Source organism: Alligator mississippiensis, chromosome 3 (genome assembly GCF_030867095.1).
Source record: "Alligator mississippiensis isolate rAllMis1 chromosome 3, rAllMis1, whole genome shotgun sequence".
Classification (NCBI taxonomy): domain Eukaryota; kingdom Metazoa; phylum Chordata; order Crocodylia; family Alligatoridae; genus Alligator; species Alligator mississippiensis.
Window position 1 is genome coordinate 288,618,431 of NC_081826.1, and position 21,371 is coordinate 288,639,801.

The 21,371-nt window shown below is 44.1% G+C and overlaps 1 protein-coding gene across 1 annotated transcript in view; it reads left to right on the forward strand.

The window, feature by feature from the left end:
• MYO5B (myosin VB) overlaps positions 1 to 21,371 on the forward strand; it is a 404,810-nt gene that overhangs the window by 176,057 nt on the left and 207,382 nt on the right. The window contains exon 5 of the mRNA XM_014593958.3: positions 13,252 to 13,408. Coding sequence (XP_014449444.1) covers positions 13,252 to 13,408 — 157 coding nt within the window. The remainder of the gene's footprint in view (positions 1 to 13,251; positions 13,409 to 21,371) is intronic.

Sequence of the window (21,371 nt, forward strand, 5' to 3'; positions counted from 1 at the left end):
GACTCAGGGGTGTTGCGGAGTCTTCCTGGTCATCAGAGATTTTTCAAGAGCAGGGTCAGCCAACATCTTTCCGAGTTGTTGGGCTCATCCTGCCTCCAAACAAGGCAATGGACTCGGTGACCTGTTGAGACCCCTTCCTTACTGACACGTCTGAGACTTTTTTATGGTTTTTACGTTTGTTCTTGTTCAGTCGTTCTCTTCTTTACAGGTTTGGGGGAAGGTAAGGTGTTCCTGTGTTCCCTTCTCTGTGCCGTTTATTATTTATCCACTTCTGGCTTCTTTCCTTCTACCCCTCTCTAAATTATAGACTGCAAACCTTTTAAAGCTTTGTGGAAGTCTTTCTGAGCATCTGCTCACTTTGTTGCCTTCCTCTGGACTTTTTTCTTTTTCAATCTCTGCTTTAGCAACGAGGCAGCCCAAATTGAACATAGTATTATTCTAAGCAATGGTGCGTCCCTGATTTATGTACTGACATAACATTTCCAGTCCTTCCTTATTCTACTCCAAATGTAGACCAGCCTTATTTTTTGTCGTCTTTTGTTTTTTTTTACCAACTCTAATCATTAAGCAGATTTTTTTTTCTTTCAGGCAGTCAATAGGGATACAAGGATTTTTTTTTTTTCCTCCTGACCCTGGAGCATGGCAATTCTTTTCAGCTTTTATTTTTAGAGTATTGTCTGTGCGTTAAGGTAGCACTTTTCAACAGACATCAATCTCTGGAGAAATGTACTATCTGTCATTTCAAACAAGTGACGGCAGCTACCAAGGGGAAAACAAAAATCAATTCATTGGACAATATTTGATTTACTGTTAGAGAGAGCGCATTTTCTTTTATAAAAGTATAACTTTGATCATTCTTTTGTTATATGGAAATTAATTGGAAAGATAAGAAACATTTTGTTGTTGCTGCAAACCCAGAAGTTCAGGCAATCTCATCAGTGTTTGAAAGCCGGCAGCAGTGCCGCAAATGGGAGCGGCAGGGGGAGGGGGGTGAAAATATCTTTGCTCAACCTGCCAAACCCAGCTGGCTTATTCTGAACAGCAATGGGTCAGCATTTAAGGTAAATCTTTGTGAAACTTCAGAAAAATGTAGTCTGGAAGGCTTATCGCATTAGCAGCAACTGGTGTTTGCTGTGTTGTCTTACCACATTATATTATCCACACGGATCAGTATGTGTGGGTAAATGACGGTTCATTTAAAAAGAAAAGACAGAGAAAGAAATAACAAGCAAATCAAAACATGGCAGAAATGGCCAGCTTGTACTCAAATTTAAATCCCATTGATACTGCCTTACTTGAAGGCCTGTGGAATAGACTCCCAGCATAGAATTGTCCATTGAGCCTCTTGTCAAGTAGTATTGTCAAACCAAGACTAGGAGAAACATTAGGGAGAATAGTATTAAGAGAAAACTTAGTATGGGCAGGGTGAAGCCCTGTCTATGACTTTTTAAAAAAAAAAGTCAGTTTAGTAATAAATAGCACCTAATATTTACAGCTTTGTGACTAACATGCATAGTGGTGAATGTATGTGCATGTATATATGAGTGCGTGAGATCTGTAAAGGTGCTTATGTATTTATTGCATGCACAGAGTATTTTTGTTTCATGTACATGAAACATTAGAACGTGCCAGGCATATATATAGGTTTTATGTATAAATATATTGCAAAGATAATTTTATTGATCTATTATTTAGATACATATTCCTTGCCTCTGAGCCCAGTGCTCATATCTTTGTACTGTAACTGACTTTATTACAAAATATCACCATGTGGTGCAAGGCAACAGCACCTCTGATAGGTTATTGTCAGAAAGCAAATAGTAGGAGCATACTAAGGACGATCACTTAGAAAAATGTCTGGATTCATCCAGGAACACCACAGGGACAAGAGAATTGCAAGAGACATGGTTCAGTTAAGAAATTTTTTTCGTGGTAGAGATGTCCCCAGGTGTGCAAAAGTATTCCCTGCCGTGGGATTCTGATAGTCTTTAGCTTAACTTCACAAATCATGCTAACTTGAATCTCAAACACACTAATAACTGTCTTTTTCAGTTTGCTTTTGACTTTTGTAGATCAGGGCTCCATTCTTTGCTTTATTCTTTCCTTATAAAGTGTACAAAATGGGGAGTGGAGTGAACTGTAACCACATACTGAATAATCAAATGCAGCCTTTGTGCAGTGTTTCCTGCAAACTGCCCATGTTGCCTTTTTAATACAATACAAAAGAGGTGCCCTAACTTTTTCTTATTGCATACCTACTTCCAGATTTACCAGCTGTCTGCATGACTCTTACCAGCATATACTTTTTATATTTTAACCCCTTAAATGCTGATTATTATGAAAATTAAATCTGCCAATATAGCTTCTCCTGCATTTCCCCAGGGGTACGCATAACACAGTTTGGGAACCCCTATAATAGAGGAATTGATTAAAGTAGGAAGAGAGAAGATTTAAAGGATAAGTAAATCCTGACAAAAGGAAGAAAGGAAAGCAGCAGAGTATGGACCTTAGACTTCAGAAAAGCAGACTTTGACTTCCTTAGGGAACTGATGGGCAGGATCCCCTAGGAGGCCAGTCTGAAGGGGAAAGGAGACTAGGAGAGCTGGCTGTATTTTAAAGAAACCTTACTGAGGGTGCAGGAACAAACTGTCCTGATGTGCAGGAAGAAGTGCAAATATAGTAGGCAACCAGGTTGGCTGAGCAGAGAACTCTTCGGTGAGCTTAAACGCAAAAAAGAAGCTTACAAGAAGTAGAAGCTTGGACAGATGACTAGGGAGGAGTATACGAATATAGCTCAGGCATGCAGGGATGAAGTCGGGAAGGCTGAAGTGCAATTGGAGTTGCAGCTAGCAAGGGATGTTAAGGGTAACAAGGGTTTCTTCAAGTATGTCAGCAACAAGAAGGTCAGGGAAAGAGTGGGTCCCTTACTGAATGGGGGAGGCAACTTAGTAACACGATGATGAGGAAAAGGCTGAAGTACTCAATGCCTTTTTACCTGTCTTCAAAGACAAGGTCAGCTTCCAGCCTATTGCACTGGGCAACACAGTTTCAGGAGAAGGTGAGCAGTCCTCGGTGGTGAAAAAATAGGTTAGGGACTACTTAGGATAGCTGGATGCGTACAAGTCCATGGGGCCGGATGCAGTGCATCCGAGGGTGCTGAGGAAATAGGCTGATGCGATTGCAGAGCCACTGGCCATTATTTTTGAAAATTCATGGTGATCAGGGGAGGTCCTGGATGACTGGAAAAGGGCAAGCATAGTACAGATTAAGCTCTGCAGAAAAGGACCTGGGGGTTACAGTGTATAGTAAGATGGATACGAGTCAACAGCATGCCCTTGTTGCAGAGAAGGCTAGCAACATACATGCATTGGTAGGAGTGTTTCCAGCAGATTAAGGGAAGTGATTATTCCCCTCTTCTGCACTGGTGAGGCCACATCTGGATTGCAATGTCCAGTTTTGAGCTCCCTACTATAGAAAGGAGGTGGACAAGTTTTTGAGACAGTCAACAAAGGGCAACAGAAATGGTTAGGGAGCTGGGACATGACTGCCGAGGAGAGGCTGAGGGAACTGGGCTTATTTAGTCTGCAGAAGAGAAGACAGAGGGGCTTTAATAGCAGCCTTCAACTTTGGGGATCCCAAAGAGGATGGAGCTGGACTGTTCTCAGTGGTGGCAGATGACAGAACAGGGAGCAACGGGCTCAAGTTGCAGCAAGGGAGAATTGGGTTTGATTATTAGCAAAGGAGTGAAGTCCTGGAATGGGTTGCCCAGAGAGGCTGTGAAATCTCCATCCTTGGGGGCTTTCAAGACCCAGCTAGACAAAGCCCTAGCTGGAATGGTTTAGCTGGGGCTGGTGTTGCTTTGAGCAGGAGGTTGGACTAGATGTGACCTCCTGAGGCCCCTTCCAACCCCCATTTTCTATGATTTTAAGAGAAATGTGTTTTTATTGGGCTTTTAGATGGGATAGAGAGGCTCAGAGGCTGAGCAATATAGTCTGGCTGTTTTAGATAGTGAGAATAACAAACCACTTGGCAGACAAATGAGACCAGCACTGAGTCAGCAGCAAGAAAAGGGAAAAGGGTGGAGCCGGGAGGTGGTGGATTCCAGTTCTCCATGGCCTTGATGTAATATGCTTCTGTGCAAGTGTAAAAACGTGGCCATGTCAGAATGATGGCATATTATCTCCAGTTGGCACACACACAAATGTATCGGCTGCATAGTGTTGAGCTAGACTGCTTATTCAGATGCTGTTGGGGAACAGCTATAAATGTTGGTGAGGGCCACTTTATTAATGAGCATTTGCTTGTATTTTCATTTATCCAGTCAGTGCTCTGTGTTGCTGTCATCTTGAGGATTCTCCTTCCATACTAGTACAAGCTTCCCTTGTAAGGGAAGTAAAATTGCTAGTTGCCCTCCTCCCTCTCTCCCCTTTCCTTCCCTTCTTGCCATGTGTCTTATGGTCTCCCTCTCCTATCTTTAAGGTAGTTTTTTATCCATAATGGAAGACATGCCCATTAATAGCTAACCACTTAACATCATAAATATTTATGGACTTTTATTATGTTGGCATTTAACCTTTGCATTCTTTCTATCTCATGAAGTGAACTCCAGTTTACGAAAGTTTGTGCTTTCTCTATATACGTTTTAGTTAGTCCATACAGTGCATGTCTACCCTGCATTCTTTGTAAAGGCCATAGTTAGGACACACGTTCCCAAGGCACACAGGATGGTCTTGTACGCTGTGGTTCTGCTTTAGAAAAAACTCTGCTTCATGCTGTCACTGAATGTTTTGTGGTAGCCTTTTTTGTGATGCCCCTGTTACATCATGGGGACCACCATGCACCGGGTTCCTTGCATACTGTAAATAGTCATACAGGTAGAGTTCTCATTACTTCTAAATTTTCTTTGCCCTATCCATTTGAGGTATGCTAGAATACTATCTGTTTGCAAGCTTTAGGCTGATTCAGTTTCCCTAACCCACCTAAAATTCCTACTGATATGAATGGGTATATTTTGTGCACGAGGAATGCAACATGAAACCCCTAAATGGGGCCATGAGTACATCACTTGCATTGAGTGAGATCACCGTTCTGCATGCATTTCAGACTGACAAGTGATTGACTGTAGTGTAAGTAGGGACCTACTCAAATCACGATTTTCATGAGATTATGAAATCGGGTGATGTCTGCAAAGTTCGCCAGGGCGGGGAAGGGGAAGCTTACTAAAAATAAAATGCTGGCTTCCCAGTGGGAGCCAGCAGTCCTCCCAGCTGTGCAGCCTACTGGGGGGAAGTAGGGAGGGAGCAGGCAAGACAGCTGCCACTTCTGGCCCTTACCACTGATTAGTTAAGAGGGCTGCCTGTCATGTGGCCCTGCCCCTCTCTACCAATCAGTGGTGAGGGGCAAAGCCACGTGACGGACAATCCTCTCTGCCAATCAGTTGTGGGGTCATTGGAGTCCCTCAGCCAATTAGGTGTTCGGGGGGGGGGGGGTGGGCACTGCGAGGAATCCATGGAAATGGTGGCTGGCTCTGTGATCTGCCTGCGAAATCAGCTGCCTACCTCCTCAAGCTGTGTAGACCCCTAGTATAATGGCCATAAAAATATTTAAATAATTGTTCAGCATGAGCATCTGAAATGTTGAAGGAAAGTTTTGTTACTGATTCACTTGCATAGTATTTTATTTTACTTTTTTAACGCTGCCAGGTAACAAGATAGATCCTTAAATTCCTGACTTCTTCCATCCCACAATTCAGATAAGGGCCAGGAAATGTATATTGTATCCAGAGAGTGAGAGCTCAGAAGCCGTGCTGTGCGCCAGGGGTATAGCTGTGTGTTGCACTTTCAAATGCATGTTCAACACGTTAACCTTAAACCTCTCATACCAGAACTAGGGAGGTGGGAGAAGGTTGTAGTAGCTGGAATTGTGGTTCCTATATCTGATACCTTGCAGCCAGCCTCTGGGGTTTTGGGGTTTTGTTGTTTTTTTTGTTTTTTTTTTTTTGTTTTTGTTGTTTTGTTTTGTTTTTTTAAGTTTAGCCCTGACAGTACTGGAAAAAATAAGGGCTTGCTCTGCCCAATGGTGTCATCCATTCATGCTAGTCTGTGAGGGATCTCAATCAGAGAGTTTAAATCTTGTATAGTTCCTTCTCCAGTGCTTTATTGGCTTCATTCCAGGACTAAACAGAGCAAATGCAGATCAGTACAGTTTTCATCTCATGGCTTAAATAACAGGGGAAAAGGTTTTCCTGCTGCAATAAATACTACTCGAATAGCACATTAGGAATAGGTACGTAAATGAAAAACGGTATTCTAGTGACTTTTAAGAAAGCACACTGCGAAAGCCAAGCTGACTTTACATAGAAAGAACCTGCTCTTGGGTATAGCAGACAAAGGGGCCTGAGATGCCGTCCTTCACAGGCAGCCATTTATCCAAAGAGCTCTAGTATTGTCTCCTCCAAACCCTAACAGATTACAGCTAAAAGGCACATTCTGAAAACAAAAAGCAAGACGCCCTACAGCCTGCTGCAGGTAAAAGGCTGGGAGGCAAGGACCCTGCCAGTGTCCTGCCACTGAAGTGGTAGAGAAGTTGGTTGGTTAGTGTGCTCTCAGGTGATCGTAGAAGAGGAGCATACCCCGCGTTTAGAGGGGGCAAAATCCCCTCAATCCCTGCCAATCTGACATGGGGAAGAAATTCCTTCCTGACTCCAAATTTGGGTGAAGTTTTGACATTGAGTGAAAAGGTGCAACCCTCTAGATTACTAATAGTTGAACCAGCACACAATCACAATGTTTTTATAAAATAGCTGTGCCCAGTATCCGAGGAAGGGGTTGGGGAAGCCATCTCGGAAGCAAGTAAAGTATTAAAGCAGGTTTTAGTGGGGCAAGGAGAGGTTGGGGTGGGGTGCAAGCTAAGTTTTTTCTTTTCACAGTCTTAGTAGCCCTCCTTCTGTACCTGTTCCACAATGTTTATCCTTTCTTAAACATCTGTAACAGGGAATTGTTGGCTATGTTGTAAGTGATGTCTTATCTGTGCCTTGTATACTAGTACTAATTGTTTCTTGTCTCTCGTGAATATACCTCATTTGATGCACCATAAAATTGCATTAGCCTTTTTTCATGGTTGTTTCACACTGGGTCTCAAGGTCACCCTATGATCACCCAGCACATGCAAGTCTTTCTTAGTCTGTTGCCTCCATCTTATAGCAGACTTTCTTGTTACTTGTTGCTTATTAAAGCACGTGACTTGGCACTTCTTGCCACTTGCTAATGCTACACTCAACCAGGTTATGCCAGTAGTCTTCTGTATTGGCAGCACCCCCCAATATTGATATCACCTGCACATTTCCTAAGCAGGCATCTAGTCCTGTGCTAAGGTTGCTAGTGAAAATGTTCAACAAGGATGGATCCCAAGACCAGTTCATGAGATGGTTTAACAATAACCCTTCAGTCTGATAACTCACCTTTCAGCACAACTTGTTAGTGGTCATATCCGTGATTTATTTTATCCTTCAACATCAGTTCTTAATACTGCATTTAAACTAACAGAACTGTAATTTCTGGCATCATTCTTTTTCCCCCAATTTTGAAAACAATTTACTATGTGTTCAAGTAGATCTGTAGCTCTTCCCAGCCATTTTCCCCCCTCTGGCTTGCAATGCAAGTTCCTGATGGTATTTTAATTTTTGCCTTATCAATACCTGTTTTTCATCCAACTCATTGAGGGGCTGATGCTTTGTATGTGGAGCCTCTCCTCACCACCTTTTTTTTTTTTCCTCCATCACCTGCTCAAAATCTTATTTGACTTCTATCAGGTTCTTAATAAATAGGATCACAACATTTTTCTAACATTTATTGTAGGTAATAGTCTACTGAAATGCTAAATTTTATGACTAATTTGTTAAAACATAATTTTGGAACATTATGGAAAGGATTCAGTACCATTGAGACCACATGCACATGAAGCTCTTTTTTTTCTTGATATCTTTGCAGACTTCTCTCTTGTCTAAAAATATTAGAATGGTCAGGTGACATCTTAGTGTCATTGGCCTCAAAGGGTGCCAGAGCTGACTCGGTGGATGTAACTGCCTCTGGACAGGGCTGGTTTTCAGTAGAGGTGCACAAATACTTTGGTCCCTATCGTATTGGCACTGATTAAAAGGAAAATAGAAATGATCAACAGTTGGCTTCTTTATGGCTGATGTGGCTGATTTAATGTCACCCATAAATACTGTGTGCATGCATGTGGCTGCAGCATGCATGTGGCCAGAAATGCAGCCCAGCAGCTTGGAGTGCAGCATCTGGCTGTTAAGTCTCGCGGGGTGGGGGGGAAAGGGGCATGGGGGTGCAGATTTCATAGATTTCATAGACATTAGGGCTGGAAGGGACCTCAAAGATCATCAAGTCCAGCCCCCTGCCCCAGGGGCAGGAAGTCAGCTAGGATCAAAGGACCTCAGCAGGATAAGCCTTCAAGCATTTCTTGAATGGGTCCCAAGTAGGTGCCTGCACCACATCTGGAGGGAGTCTATTCCAGGTCCTGGGGGCTCGGACAGTAAAGAAATTTTTTCTTATGTCCAGCCTAAAACGGTCTTGTAGGAGTTTATAACCATTGGTACTTGTTTTTCTCTCTGTCTAAAAGTATTAGAATGATCAGGTGACAACTTAGTGTCATTGGCCTCAAAGGGTGCCAGAGCTGACTTGCTGAATGTAACTGTCTCTGGACAGGGCTAGTTTTCAGTAGAGGTGCACAAATACATTGTGCATATCGTATTGGCACCGATAAAAGGAAATAGAAATGATCAGCAGTTGGCTTTTTATGTCCTGCCCCACAGGCAGGACAACAGGGATGGAGTTGTGGGTGGCTTGTCCAGGGGGCTGAGGAAGGGGGTAGCTCTGCTGCTGCACATACCCATGGGGGAGGCATGGGGGGCATGTGCCCCCCCCAGATTTGTGCATGGGGTGAGGGTGGGCTATGCACTTGGGGCTGGGGGCTGCTTTGTCCTCTTCCCGGTGGGGGGGGGCTTGGCTAGGGATGCACTCGGGGCAGGTGGGGTGCACAGCAGCAGTGTTGGGAGAGTGGCTACAGCTAATTTTAGGATGGCTGTAGCCCACCCCGTTGCCCACCTCCCCCTCCCTAGGCCTGTGCATTCCCCAGATGAACTGCCCCATGCCCTGCCCCACTCCCTCCTCCCTTACTGCAGGGGTCTTGATCTGCTCCCCCCCCGAATCACTGACCAGACATTGCTCTCCAAGCTGCCAGGCTGCATAGCAGCAATCGGATCAGTATCAGCTGATATGGCTGGTTAATAATCTACCATTGGTATCCGCCAAAAAATTCTTTATCAGTGTAGCCCTAGTTTTTCATGATTACATATAATGTCTTTTACAGACTGCAGTAACTTTTCCATTGCCACAATACAAGTGTTACTGGCACTTTTTGTTCAAAATAATATCTATTTGCAGTTGTAAAGAGGCTTGTTTAATGGTTATCTTTACATTGTGTTTTGGTCAGAGTACAGCAGTGAATTGTGCTATTGAAATTGATGTGTTAAGGTACTTTTAGTCCATGTTTGCGAATTGAATAGAGTACAGTGTGCAGTGAAAAAAAGCTGAGCCGTGTTTTACACTAGGCGTGGACAACCTGTGGCACAGGTACCCCAAGTAGTACGCACAGCCTCTTTGTATGGCACGCAGCAGATCGCGGGGGGGACTGGCAGCACGACAGGAAGCAGAAATCAAAGCAGAAGCTCAAGCAGGGAGCATGGGGCTGGGAGCAGAAAGCAAAGCAGCACATGGGGTAGGGTAAGGGATTTGGAGTGGCATTTGGGAAGGGTATGGAGCTGATTTGTGGCATGCCTACCCAAAAAGTTCACCCTTGTTTTTATACAAGTCATTGCACATGCATTTAGATATTTTGAATTGCGTGGGGGTTTAGGAATGACATCTATCCTCCATCCAACTTAATTTTGTATATCCGCGTTCAGGCTGCTGCCAACATGATTTCATTTTGTCCGTTTAGGTTGTCTTAAATGGATGTGGCCTAATTATTTTGACCCAGTATCATTCTAGTCTGTCTTGACATATAAGTTCATAGAGACAGTGACACAGTTTATATGTCTCTAGGATGGGAAAACGTCAAGAAGCACTGCTGACTGATATTACACATTTCTTCCGTTCTCCCTCCTCTCTTCTTCATCCAGCAATGGATATTCATTTACAGTTTTATGGGAAATTTGAAAGCCTTTTGTTTTGTCTTTCCTGTCACGGCTTTGAGAGTACACTTTTCTGTTGGTTTGCTGTTGGTTTTTGTGTCCATTCTATTGATTTCCTGCTTAGTGCAGTGAATTGTTCTCTGCAAGAGGTCTAGCAAACAACTTTTCAACAAGATTATCCCAGAACTCTTCACTAGGTTTAGTTGTTGTGCTTCTCTTTTCAACATTGTTAAATCAGTGTCTCAGTTATCTGTTATCGCCTTCCCCTGAACAGCTCTGCTTGTGTTTTATTCTGCATCTCTTCACTTTGCCTGAACCTACCAGTTGCTCTGTGTAGCTAATATGGAACTGCTGCTGCTTGGGGAACTATCACAGTCAATGTCTTTATACTTCTTTTTGCAGGGTCAGGTACTCGTAAGGACTCAAATGTGTGAGATTGGCATGGTAGCTGATCGTAATTCTCCCTCTGGTCCTTGCAAACTGTTTACCTTTCTAAGCTGTGCATGGTGCTGTTGATGCAGCAAGAAGTCTGGACAGTAGCTAGCCATGAGATAGAAACTCATCTAGATATGTAACCTTTTCTGCTTGTGATAGCTCTGGGACACTGACACTTCCAGAACAGTTTGCTCTTTGATACGAGACCACATCTTGGCTTACGTGCACTCATTTCTCTCTCTTTTTTTTATGAGATTAGCTAGTGTAGCAGGGTGAAGGCATTTCTTCTGCCTAAATTGGTTTGGTCAGGATATCTCTCAGGAGCAGATTGATAATGGGCCAGTGGTCTTACAGGAAATCATGTGTTCCTGGGATATGGTGGAGACGACAGCTGTGATGATCACCCTTGCTCTTTTTAGTCCACCTGTCTCCTTGGTATAAGTGAGATTGTGGGACCCGAAAAGAGCTGCTGGGCAGAATAGCCAGTCTGTCACTGCCTTTGTACACGTGGTCAGATGATGTGGGAGACTTCCTCTGGGGTTGTTTTTCTGTTAGAAAGAGTTACCCAGAGATACCTGAGCAGATATTTGAATGTTGAGCCATTGAAGAGCAGAGAGCTTGCAGTGCTGAGGCTACACAGCCAGAGGGCTCCTGTGGGCACATCTTGGCTTTCTGCAGGTTCCCGCAGTCTGCCTGGACACAGTGGCATCAGTACACATGGTAGCCCTGATTGGCTAACCCAGACTGCTCAGTTGCCCTTTGTCTCCCTGCTGCAGTGTGGGGAGGGGGCAGGGAGCAGTCAAGTCCAACAAGTGACGCATTGTACCTCTGGGGAGGGGGAGAGAATGGGAGCAAAGCACCCTGGGATGCTGAAGGACTGTCTTGTGGTTTCTCTCAGAAGAGAACATGGACAGACATTTGCTCTCCAAGTAGAAATTCTCCCAGCAGTGATCTAACCCTAGTTGTCCCCATTTATTTGTCTTCTGGAGTGGCCATTTTTGCTCTGGGAGAAAAATCCTGAACATCTGTGCACTTCAGGTTTCTCCTAGGAGATCAGCAACTTTCCCAGGATAAACTGAATGTCTCTGTAGCCACTATTTCATTCACTAGTTAGGCCTGATTGCAATCATACCAATTTTACACCACTTGATTTGATCCCCTTGCTTCCATTGTTTAAAATCGTGGGATTGGAAAGGACCTGAAGGGTCATCTTATCCAAGCCACTGCAGGAATACAGGAATTTACATATGCTGTCAAATGCTTATCCAGCCTCCTGCTTTGCCAGACAGGATCCTAAAACAACCTTTGGCTGGCATCCTTCTGGCTGAACTTGTTTATGAATAATATTTCTGTGACCCAGGTGATATCACCCTCTCCCCCTCACCCCAAGAACCTTTCACAATTGGTTAAAGGACATTAGCTAATGTGGATTCCTTCATCTCTAAATTGGGGTTAATACTCCCTTCCCCTCCCTTTTATAAAAAATACATCATCTCTGAAAGACCAGGACCCTGACCATATTCATACTATGTTTCCATGCATGTCTGTTTGAATACACAGTATCTGTTCTCTCATTATAAGAAGCGCTGGCACCAGTGCCGATAGCCGAAGTTCCTAGTACTTTGTTTTTAGCTGTTTATTTTATTGAATGCCAATTTTTGAGGCTCGTTTCTTCAGCTGTGATGGAGAGGCACGTTTCCTTTGCCGAGTCTTAAAAAGAAATCCTACTACTATTTAATTAAGAAGCCATGACCCCCCTCCCCACCCCGGTCATGCTATGGTTTCCTGACTTGAATTTTGACAGGGAATTTACCCTCGTGTAAAAGATAAGCCTGTGTCATCACTGTTTCCAAATGAACAAAAACCCTGCTCAGGCTCTCAGACTGGTGTAGCAATTGTGTGTTCTTATGTTAAATAGTCCAAATGATTTTGTCATGGCAGCCTAAATTCTGTAGCTTCTTAACTCCTAAGTGCTTGACGTAGCAAGTCCAGCGTTTTAACATTTTGGGGAGCATTCATTTCATATTGTGTGTGTGTGTGTGTGTGTGTGTGTGTGTGTGTGTGTATCCTACAGCAGTGAGTTCCACAATTAAAAGACATATTAGTATTATTTGTGCGTACAGTTATTCATATACTGGAAAGCAGGAGTCAAGCATCAGAGCGGGAGACCAAGAGCACAGTAGTTAATGGCCAATATCCAGCAAATTCCTGTTGAGTTTTGGTAGGAAGAGTCTTAAAACAGTCAAGTTGTTGTTGGAGCATTGTAGAGTTCGGAGTCATAAATGCCAGGATATTCTTTCTAGGTGATAAAAGGCAGTGATGCATTGTGTATTGTGGCAGTGTGTGGTGAGACTAAAGGAATCGTGTTTTTAAGATGCCCAGAAGCATCTCAAATATACCAGTTATGAAATGTCTCAGACTTGCATCGTGTGTGTGATTCTTTCTACGATAGGTTGTGAAAACTTCATTTTAAGTTTTCCTGACCGTAGCAAAAAAAAAATGAACTGAGATAAGTGTACAGGTGCAAGATTCCTGAAAAGTTGTTGATCAAGCCCCTGAATTTTTAGAAACTGTTGTGTTTTTACAAGTCTTTCTTCTCTGCTCTGCAGGGATGAAAAGAACCAATCCATCATCGTCAGTGGAGAGTCGGGCGCTGGAAAAACTGTCTCTGCCAAATATGCCATGCGTTTCTTTGCCACTGTTGGGGGCTCTGCCAGCGACACCAATATCGAAACAAAGGTCCTCGCATCCAGTCCAATCATGGAGGTAAAGCCTGCCCCAACCCATTGTTTAGGTTTTTGTTCTATTTGGAGCAACCCCTATGCATTTATGCCAAGCAAACTCAGTATTGTTTCCTAGATGGAAGTTTTTCAATATGCTGGGCCTTTCCTGTGTTCAGTAATGATACCCATATGGTAAGAACTAAAATAGGAAAAATGCAGGGTGAATAAAAATTGATGATTTAAAATAGTTTTTCTGATTACTTAAAAATATAAAAATGGGTTTTTGTTCTGTTTTGTTTTTTTAATTGGGTTTTTATTAAAAAAATAAAAATAGTCTTTTTTTGTTTTTGAAGAAAAAAATTGTTTTTTTTTTTTTAGATTATAATTTAAATTTTCCTTTAAAAATAAACTAGCTTAAAATGAAATTTGAATGGAATATACTATAGTCTAGGCTAAGTTGTACATTTAGCATAATGTATTAAAATGACTCAATACTTTTTATTAAATTAATGAGCCCTCCACTAAAAGTTGTTGTTAAAGGCTGGTTTTCTTCCGTATAGGAATGAGTGGGAAAGCATCTAACTTGTGAGGTCAAGCATTAAAAACATGGCACAATAATGGAGGCTTACTCTGCAGTTCATGGAAAAAGAACCCTCTGCTTAGTAATTGTTGACTCCCTGCTCCTGTATGGTTTTGGGCACTTCAGTTAAATAGCCTTCCTTGGTCCCTTTCCATATGTACAGAGTTATAAACATTAATTTGTCAAACTCTTTCCATGCTCTAAACTAAAATACTGTAGCACACAAGGCCAGGGGTTTATTATAGCAGAAACCATGGATTGCAAGTACAGGTTTCCCTCAACTTCTGTGGTAGATGCATTCCCAGGGAACAGCACATAAATTAAATTTGCATAAAGTGAACCCAGTTTACAATGAAACCGATAGGGATGAGTTCCCAGGGCAGTGAGGGAGTGAGGCTGGACCTAGGGAAGGGACGGGGAGAGGGACGTGGCACAGCCCAGTAGCTGCAAGCAGGCAGTGTCTGCCATTCCCAGTGTTGCAGCAGGGGCAGCACCAGGCTCTGCATGGTGCTTGGGGTGGGTGGCAGCCCCACTCACCCACCTGAGTGCTGGGAAGAGCCTGGTGCTGCTGCTGGCCCAAGCCTGCAGCGGCTGCCATCCCCAGCCTGCTCTTGTGCTGCTGCAGGCAGCTGCCAACCCCCGCTCGCTGCAGCCCTGGGAGCAGCTGATGCCACCTGGTTGCAGATGCTGGGCTACACTGTGCCCTGAACCTCCTGGTGTGGTGGAGCCCAACAGCTACAAGGAGGCAGCGTTTGCCACCCCCAGAGCAGCTGCAGCAGGGGCGGGCAGGCTGGGGCTGACGGCTGCTGCAGGTTCAGCAGGCCCCACAGCCCTTTCCCCTCTGCTCATGGCCCTTTCCCCTCCCCTCACAAACTCAGACTTACCTGCTTGGGGGAGGGCGGAGCACGCCTATGTTGAGTGCATAAAATCGGCCTATGCCGATCACATACATGTGAATTTACCTTGCATGTAATGAATTTCAGATACGAAAGGGTCATCGCATACCAACCCACATAAATCCAACCTGTATAAATAGAGGGAAACCTGTAGTTGTTAAGCTCAAATAAATTTCACCTAGGCATTTTAGAAAACTTTTCCCAGGGTGACCTGAAATAATTGGCTGAATTCACTAACCACAGTTCATACTTCTAATACTATAATAGATAATACTAGTGTTTAATAAATTAGTTGGTGGTAAATGAGTACCATGCTTTGATTTAAAAAATCTGTATACTAAACATGAAAGTTCTGTTTTTAATTAATTAGAAGTGCTGGTTTTGTGTGGAGTGAAATTTTGAGTTTACATCGTGTAGCTCAATACAAATATGAGCAAAATGTTAATCATTTAAGCTGCTTACAGCTGTTTAAAAAACAACAACAAAACAAAAAACCCCAGCACTTAATTTTAAACTCGGCACGTTCCTGTGCCAAGCCTAGCACATGCCCTGAAGAGGTAGTGCGTTTGTTGGACCCAGCTCACCCAATGTCTGTATAGATTGGGTACTTCCGCTGGGATTTTTGGTACTTTTATCTAATAGCTGACTGAATCAGCTATTAAATAAAAACACCAAAAAGCCCTGCTGAAGCACCTAATCTATACAGACACTGCAGAGCCGGGTTGAACGCTCTGACTCTTCCAGTAAGGTGTACTTTGTTGTTGTTGTTTTTTTAAATATCTGTAAGCAGCCCTAGTAAACAACCCCCCCCACCTATTTCACCATTTTACAGAATATTAAAATGTCAGATTTCTAATGATCCAAATATGTTAAGCTATACTTTTTTTTAAATATCTATCTAGTTTGCGTGCGTAGGAAACACACATGTACCAAACCTAGTGTAAAAACTGTATTTAGTTGTAAACCAACATGTTTTGTTATATCAACCAGTGAAAATACACTTTTTTCCTTAAAAAAAACAAGCTAAACCAAAAATTACAATGGAAAAGCTGATAAAAATCAGTATGTAAAATTGAACTTTTGGCTGCCTGATTCAAATAACTTTATTTAAATGATTCCACCCTGGAAAAAATGAAAGTAAAAGCTTTTAGTTTTATTGTTTAAGGATATTAATTAGGGTTTGAGTTCTGACAACTGTTTGTGTGTAGGCCAGTGGCTTTAAATTTGCTGTAAGTTCATAGTGTGTGTGTGTGTGTGTGTGTCTACACAAGATGCTTACTGTGCATTAACCTAATAACACTGTGCAGTAGCATGGCGGTTAAACCTTGCTAATGGCCTACTATGTAGTGTTATTAGGCTAGTGCACAGTAAGCATCACAAAATAACCGTGTGTTGGTGCTACTGTGCAGTAACTCTAGTTACTGCACATTCAGTTTAGTACTAGCTTAATAAAGTACTAACCGAGTGTGCAGTATCTAAGGCACACTAATGAGCATATAGATGTGCCCAGTGACTGCCAGTTCTGAATGTTTCTCTTTGCTATACATTATCCCATTGGTTTGTCAGTTCAGCACATCTGGGGTAGGAGGAAAGCTCTTCACCACAACTGACCTCTCTGTTTGCAGTCTGAGGGCAAGAGACCAGGGACGGAAAGATCCCTGTATAAATTGGTCCAGGGCAGTGCTGCTGGAGTTGTGCTGATAATTGTGTTTAAAGCATGGCTGTTGGTAATAAATTACTGTAGACATGAGAAGAGGGCTTCCTCTTGCCTTCTCAAAGTTTCTATTAATTATATAAAACTATGTACATGATGGGAGGGGGAAGTTTATATCTATATTTAATAGATTAAGACTAGAATTAATATTAGATATAGAATCGTAGAAAATTAGGATTGGAAGGGACCTCAGGAGGTCATCTAGCTTAACCCCCTGCTCAAAGCAGGACCAGCCCCGAGTAGATCATCCCAGACAAAGCTTTGTCTAGCTGGGTTTTGAAAACTTCCAAGGAGGGAGCTTCCACCACCTCTCTGGGTAACCTGTTCCAGTGTTTTAGTACCCTCCTAGTGAAAAAAATTCTTCCTAACCTAAACTTCCCTTTCTGAAACTTGAGCCCATTGCTCCTTGTTCTGTTATGTGCCACCACTGAGAACAGTCCACCTCCATCTTCTTTCAAAACTCGCTTCAGGTAGTTGAAGGCTGCTATTAAATCCCCCCCTGTCTTCTCTAGGCTAAATAAGCCCATTTCCCTCAGTCTTTTGTCATAAGTCTGTGAAGTCATGTTCCCCATCCCCTCACCATTTCTGTTGCCTTCTGCTAGACTTGCTCCAATGTGTCCACATCCTTTCTGTAGTGGGGGGAGGGGGGCAAAACTGGACACAGTACTCCAGATGCGGCCTCACCAGTGCTGAATAGAGGGGAATAATTACTTCCCTTCGCCTGCTGGCAACACTCCTACCAATGAAGACCAGTATACCATTTGCCACCTTGGTAACAAGTGCACACTGCTGGCTCATATTCAGCTTCTTGTCCATTGTAACCTCCAGGTCCTTTTCTGCAGAGCTGCTGCCCAGCCCCAGCCTGTACCAGGGCATGGGGTTGTTCTGTTCTAAGTACAGGACTTTGCACTTGTCCTTGTTGAACCTCATAAGATTATCTTGTCCTTGTTGAACTTCATGCGAGGTCTTCTTGCCTTGTCCTTTCCCGTTCCTATTGCTATTCTTTTCAAATCATGTTTTGTAATAGAAATACCATTACAGCAATATAGTAAATCCCTGCTGCTCAACCCTGAAACGTTCCTTCACTGTTATTTATCAGTAATACAGCCATGTACAGGGTGGCCAGCACTGTAACGTTTACATGCCTGGAATTGACATGAAGTTCAAAAATATAGTCCTTGCCCCAAAGAGTTTACAATGTTCAATGATATATGGTGTAAATATGTTGCAAATCACAATACTTAAGATAGACAAGTGGTAAGGTACAAATCTGCCCTGCCTTCTGCTTAAAAGATAGACATACTGTACTCCTAGCCAAGAAATCCAGACTTCTCACTAGCTGATTTTTTAGATAAATAGGCTTTTCCAAGAATTCAGTGACAGAACACTGTCTATTTAGCACACGACAGTGGTTAGCGGTAGTACTAACAGAAGCCTGGGCTGGCCTCGGATGTAGTTCTGGTAGCAGCTGGTTCCAGAGCACTCGGCTCTCAAACTCCTTCAGCCTTCATGTCTGATGCAAGCGTTGCCTAAAAAGCTTGAATGGCCTCGTTTCAGGATCTCAAATCAGGGTTCAGCTCTTACCCTTGCACAGAGACACAGCTCAAGGATTTATGATTTGGGGGCAGGTGAGGATCTGACAGAGAATCTGCTTATGGGAGCACTGAGTGGGGCCACTCCAATTGATGTCTTAGCAGTTGCAGCGATTCTTATTTACAGCTGCTCAGGGCATCTGGACAGCAGCTCCATTTAATCCTTTTACTGTCTGCAAAGTGACTGAAGAAATATTGATTAACGGCTGACTTTATTACAGATACCATGAGCACAGCGCATACTGCTTCTTTTGGGTCTGGAGACCTGCCATTATTGCACAATAAGTTATCTGGGATGACAGACGCTTCCTGTTCAGGGTGGCGAATACCCTCTGATCCCCAGCGGGCAATGATAGGAATAAAATGAGCACATGTTCGTTGTGAACTTAGTGAAGCATCTGATGTCCTTAAGTCCCCCATCCGTTGACAGGGGCAGGTCAGTAGTACAGCCTCCTTTCAGTGCATTTCTGACTTGGCATGGAGTGACTAAAAATAAGTTTGCTCATCCTGATCTGCCAGTTACCCTCTTGTTAAGATGTTCTGTGCTCTGTGACCTGATGTAATAGCCTGTCCAATTTCTAATGGCTCAAGTGTATATATGCTTCCACTAGAAAATCATTGTCACTGGTTACTGGCCAGTTTCTTGGGCATTGCCCATAGGGCCCATCTCAGCTTCAGTATGTCTGTCTTGATCTTTGAGGCAGGATTCATTTCAATTCATGTCCAACTCACAGCTCCAACACTTTGGGTAAGTACAAATAAAATGAAATTGTGATTGAGTGGGTAATATCCTCTGGACCTTGAGGGGTCATGGCTGAGGCACACTGGTGACGGAGGGTGCAGTGCTGTTGTCCTGCTGTGCCCATTCTTTGGATGAAGAGAGAACTTCAACACCTGGCTGTATCCATCTGGCAGCTATCATCAACATTAGGATCATTTAAAAAAAGTTGAGTCCTGAAGTAACCAACCTTCTCTGAAGAGATGTCTGCTGACTGCAATCAAGGCACTTCTTTTGTGGCTTTCAGCAAGTTCTGCCTTCATGCTCATCTACTATGAACGCTGTTCCATTTAGTTGAATGAAGTGTGTGCTGCTGCATGGTTTCTTTTGAAACTCAGGCTTCACCAGCGTTGTTCTGGAATAGGATTGGTATCCTTTATCAAGAAGCTCTTTGCCTTGTTAAGTACTCCTTGTTTAAATTTTCAGCTCTTGCTCATTCCATTCTGAGGCATGGATGCCAGTGCCTTCTTGCAGGGTGTTGTGGCTTCCTTTATTTTTCCTCATTTTCTGCATTCTTCTGAGCTTTTAACTGCCAGGAGCTCGAGGCAATACAAATCCATTCTGCTTTAACAAGTGGATTTGAATCCTGGCAGAGTGCTTTCAGTTCCCTTTTACTGTGTGGCTCTGCCGTGGTAGCCTCTGAAGTTAAAGATGGAAAAGACTCTCCCAGTCAACTTTTCATGCCACTGCAGGGCTAGGGTCAAAGGTTGCACACAAACCGGTATAAGTGGTCAGAAACCAGTTCAGATCTGTAATGCAACAGAAGTTCAGTGCATATAAACCACTTTCAGAATGACAAACCTGTTTCAGATAAACTTGAATGCATGTAGTATCAGGCTTAACTAATTTAGGTTAAATTGCTTTATTAAACTTCTGTCTCAGATCCCCTCCAGATTCAAGTTAGCTCGTGGGTCCCAGCATCCCAGGATGTTTTGCACCTCCCTTGCAAACTCACCCTCTCAGGGTGGAAGGGCCAGTGTTGGCCCAAGCCATCTGCTCTAGTAGGAGGAGGAGGTGTGCTCTAGTACCCCTGTCCCCAGCTTTTGGCCTGTGTCACTGCAGGCATGTGGCAGGCAGCATTTGTAGAATCAAAAATGAATGTCTGTTCACTTGCTTATTGGCAGGGAGCCTGGTTTTCTCTGTTTTAAAAATCACAAATTTTCTGATTTAAAAAACAAAACAAAACCCAAAACACTGTATTTCCATGAATTAAATGAAATCTCTCTCCCTCTCTCTGTGTTGAACACAATGTTTTAGTCATATATTTACAATTTAAAAGTGATTTGGAAGCCTACCAGTCCCTCAGTCACTCTAATAAAACAAATTATAAATTTTGGCATTTGATTTTGGGGTTTCAAAGCTCTCTCTGCCCCCTTTGCTCACCAGGACATGGGTCCAGGCCCCTCACTCCCGACCCACAGCCTCCCTCCTGCCCACGGGCTATATAGCTGGAGCACAGCTCCTGGGGGGGGGGGGGGAAGGGGTTCAGGCTGGGGGCTACAGAGCCCCTGGGGAGGGAAAGGGATGCAGGCTGGTGGCTACAGGCTTGGGGCTTCCTGCCCTGCTGCCCTCCCTCCGGGGCCCAGCAGGCAAGACCCAGCACAGGAGGGCGGAGTGGGGTGGAGAAGCTTGGTGCCGAGCCAGGACCCCTTCACTGCCATAGTGAGGTGCCCCCTGCCCACCCAGCAACAGCATGGGGCACAACTCTGTGCTGCCATCCCCACTGCTGCCCCCTCCCCCCCACAAATGGTGGAGCTTCCAGCAGTGGCACTGAGCCTCCATGCCCTGTTCTGCCCTGGTACAATGTGCCCTTCCTGCTGGGCCACAGAGGCTCTTGGGTGAAACACAGTAGGCTGGGGAGCCCTGAGCCTGCAGTGGTCAGCCCACATCTGCCCCTGCCCCATGCAAGAATCTGGGTGGCACTGGCCTACCATACCTGCCCTCTTCAGGAGTGTGGGCAGTGGTTGGGAGTCAACCTCCTACTGCCCCCTGGATGAGCTGCCCGTGGCTCTATCCCGCTCCCCAGCTGGGCCCTGCATCTGCACATTCCTGCTTCAGCTGCAGGCCCCATGCAATGCCCCAGTTGGGCAGCACTCCCAGCTCTGCCCAACTCCCTCCCTCTCTTCCTCACTATGGAGGCCTCAATCCCCCCTCCCCCCACCCCCGACTTACCTGTGGGAGCCACCCTCCACATGGTGTCTGCCACATGCATGTGTGTGCACATGGTGCCCCTGCCTGATCACCCTCCTCCTGCTCCCCCAGCCTCTGGTAGGCTGGAACTCTGCCAGCCTGCAGGGGGAAACCTGTTGTTTCCTGTATTTTTTTCCTTTAAAGGAGGAGAAAATCCACTTTTTCCCCTTAAAAGAGGAAAATGTACATTTTTCTATGGCCAACAGAACACCCAGATCCCTGCTTGGCGGTTCAATCTGTGCAACTTAGATTAACC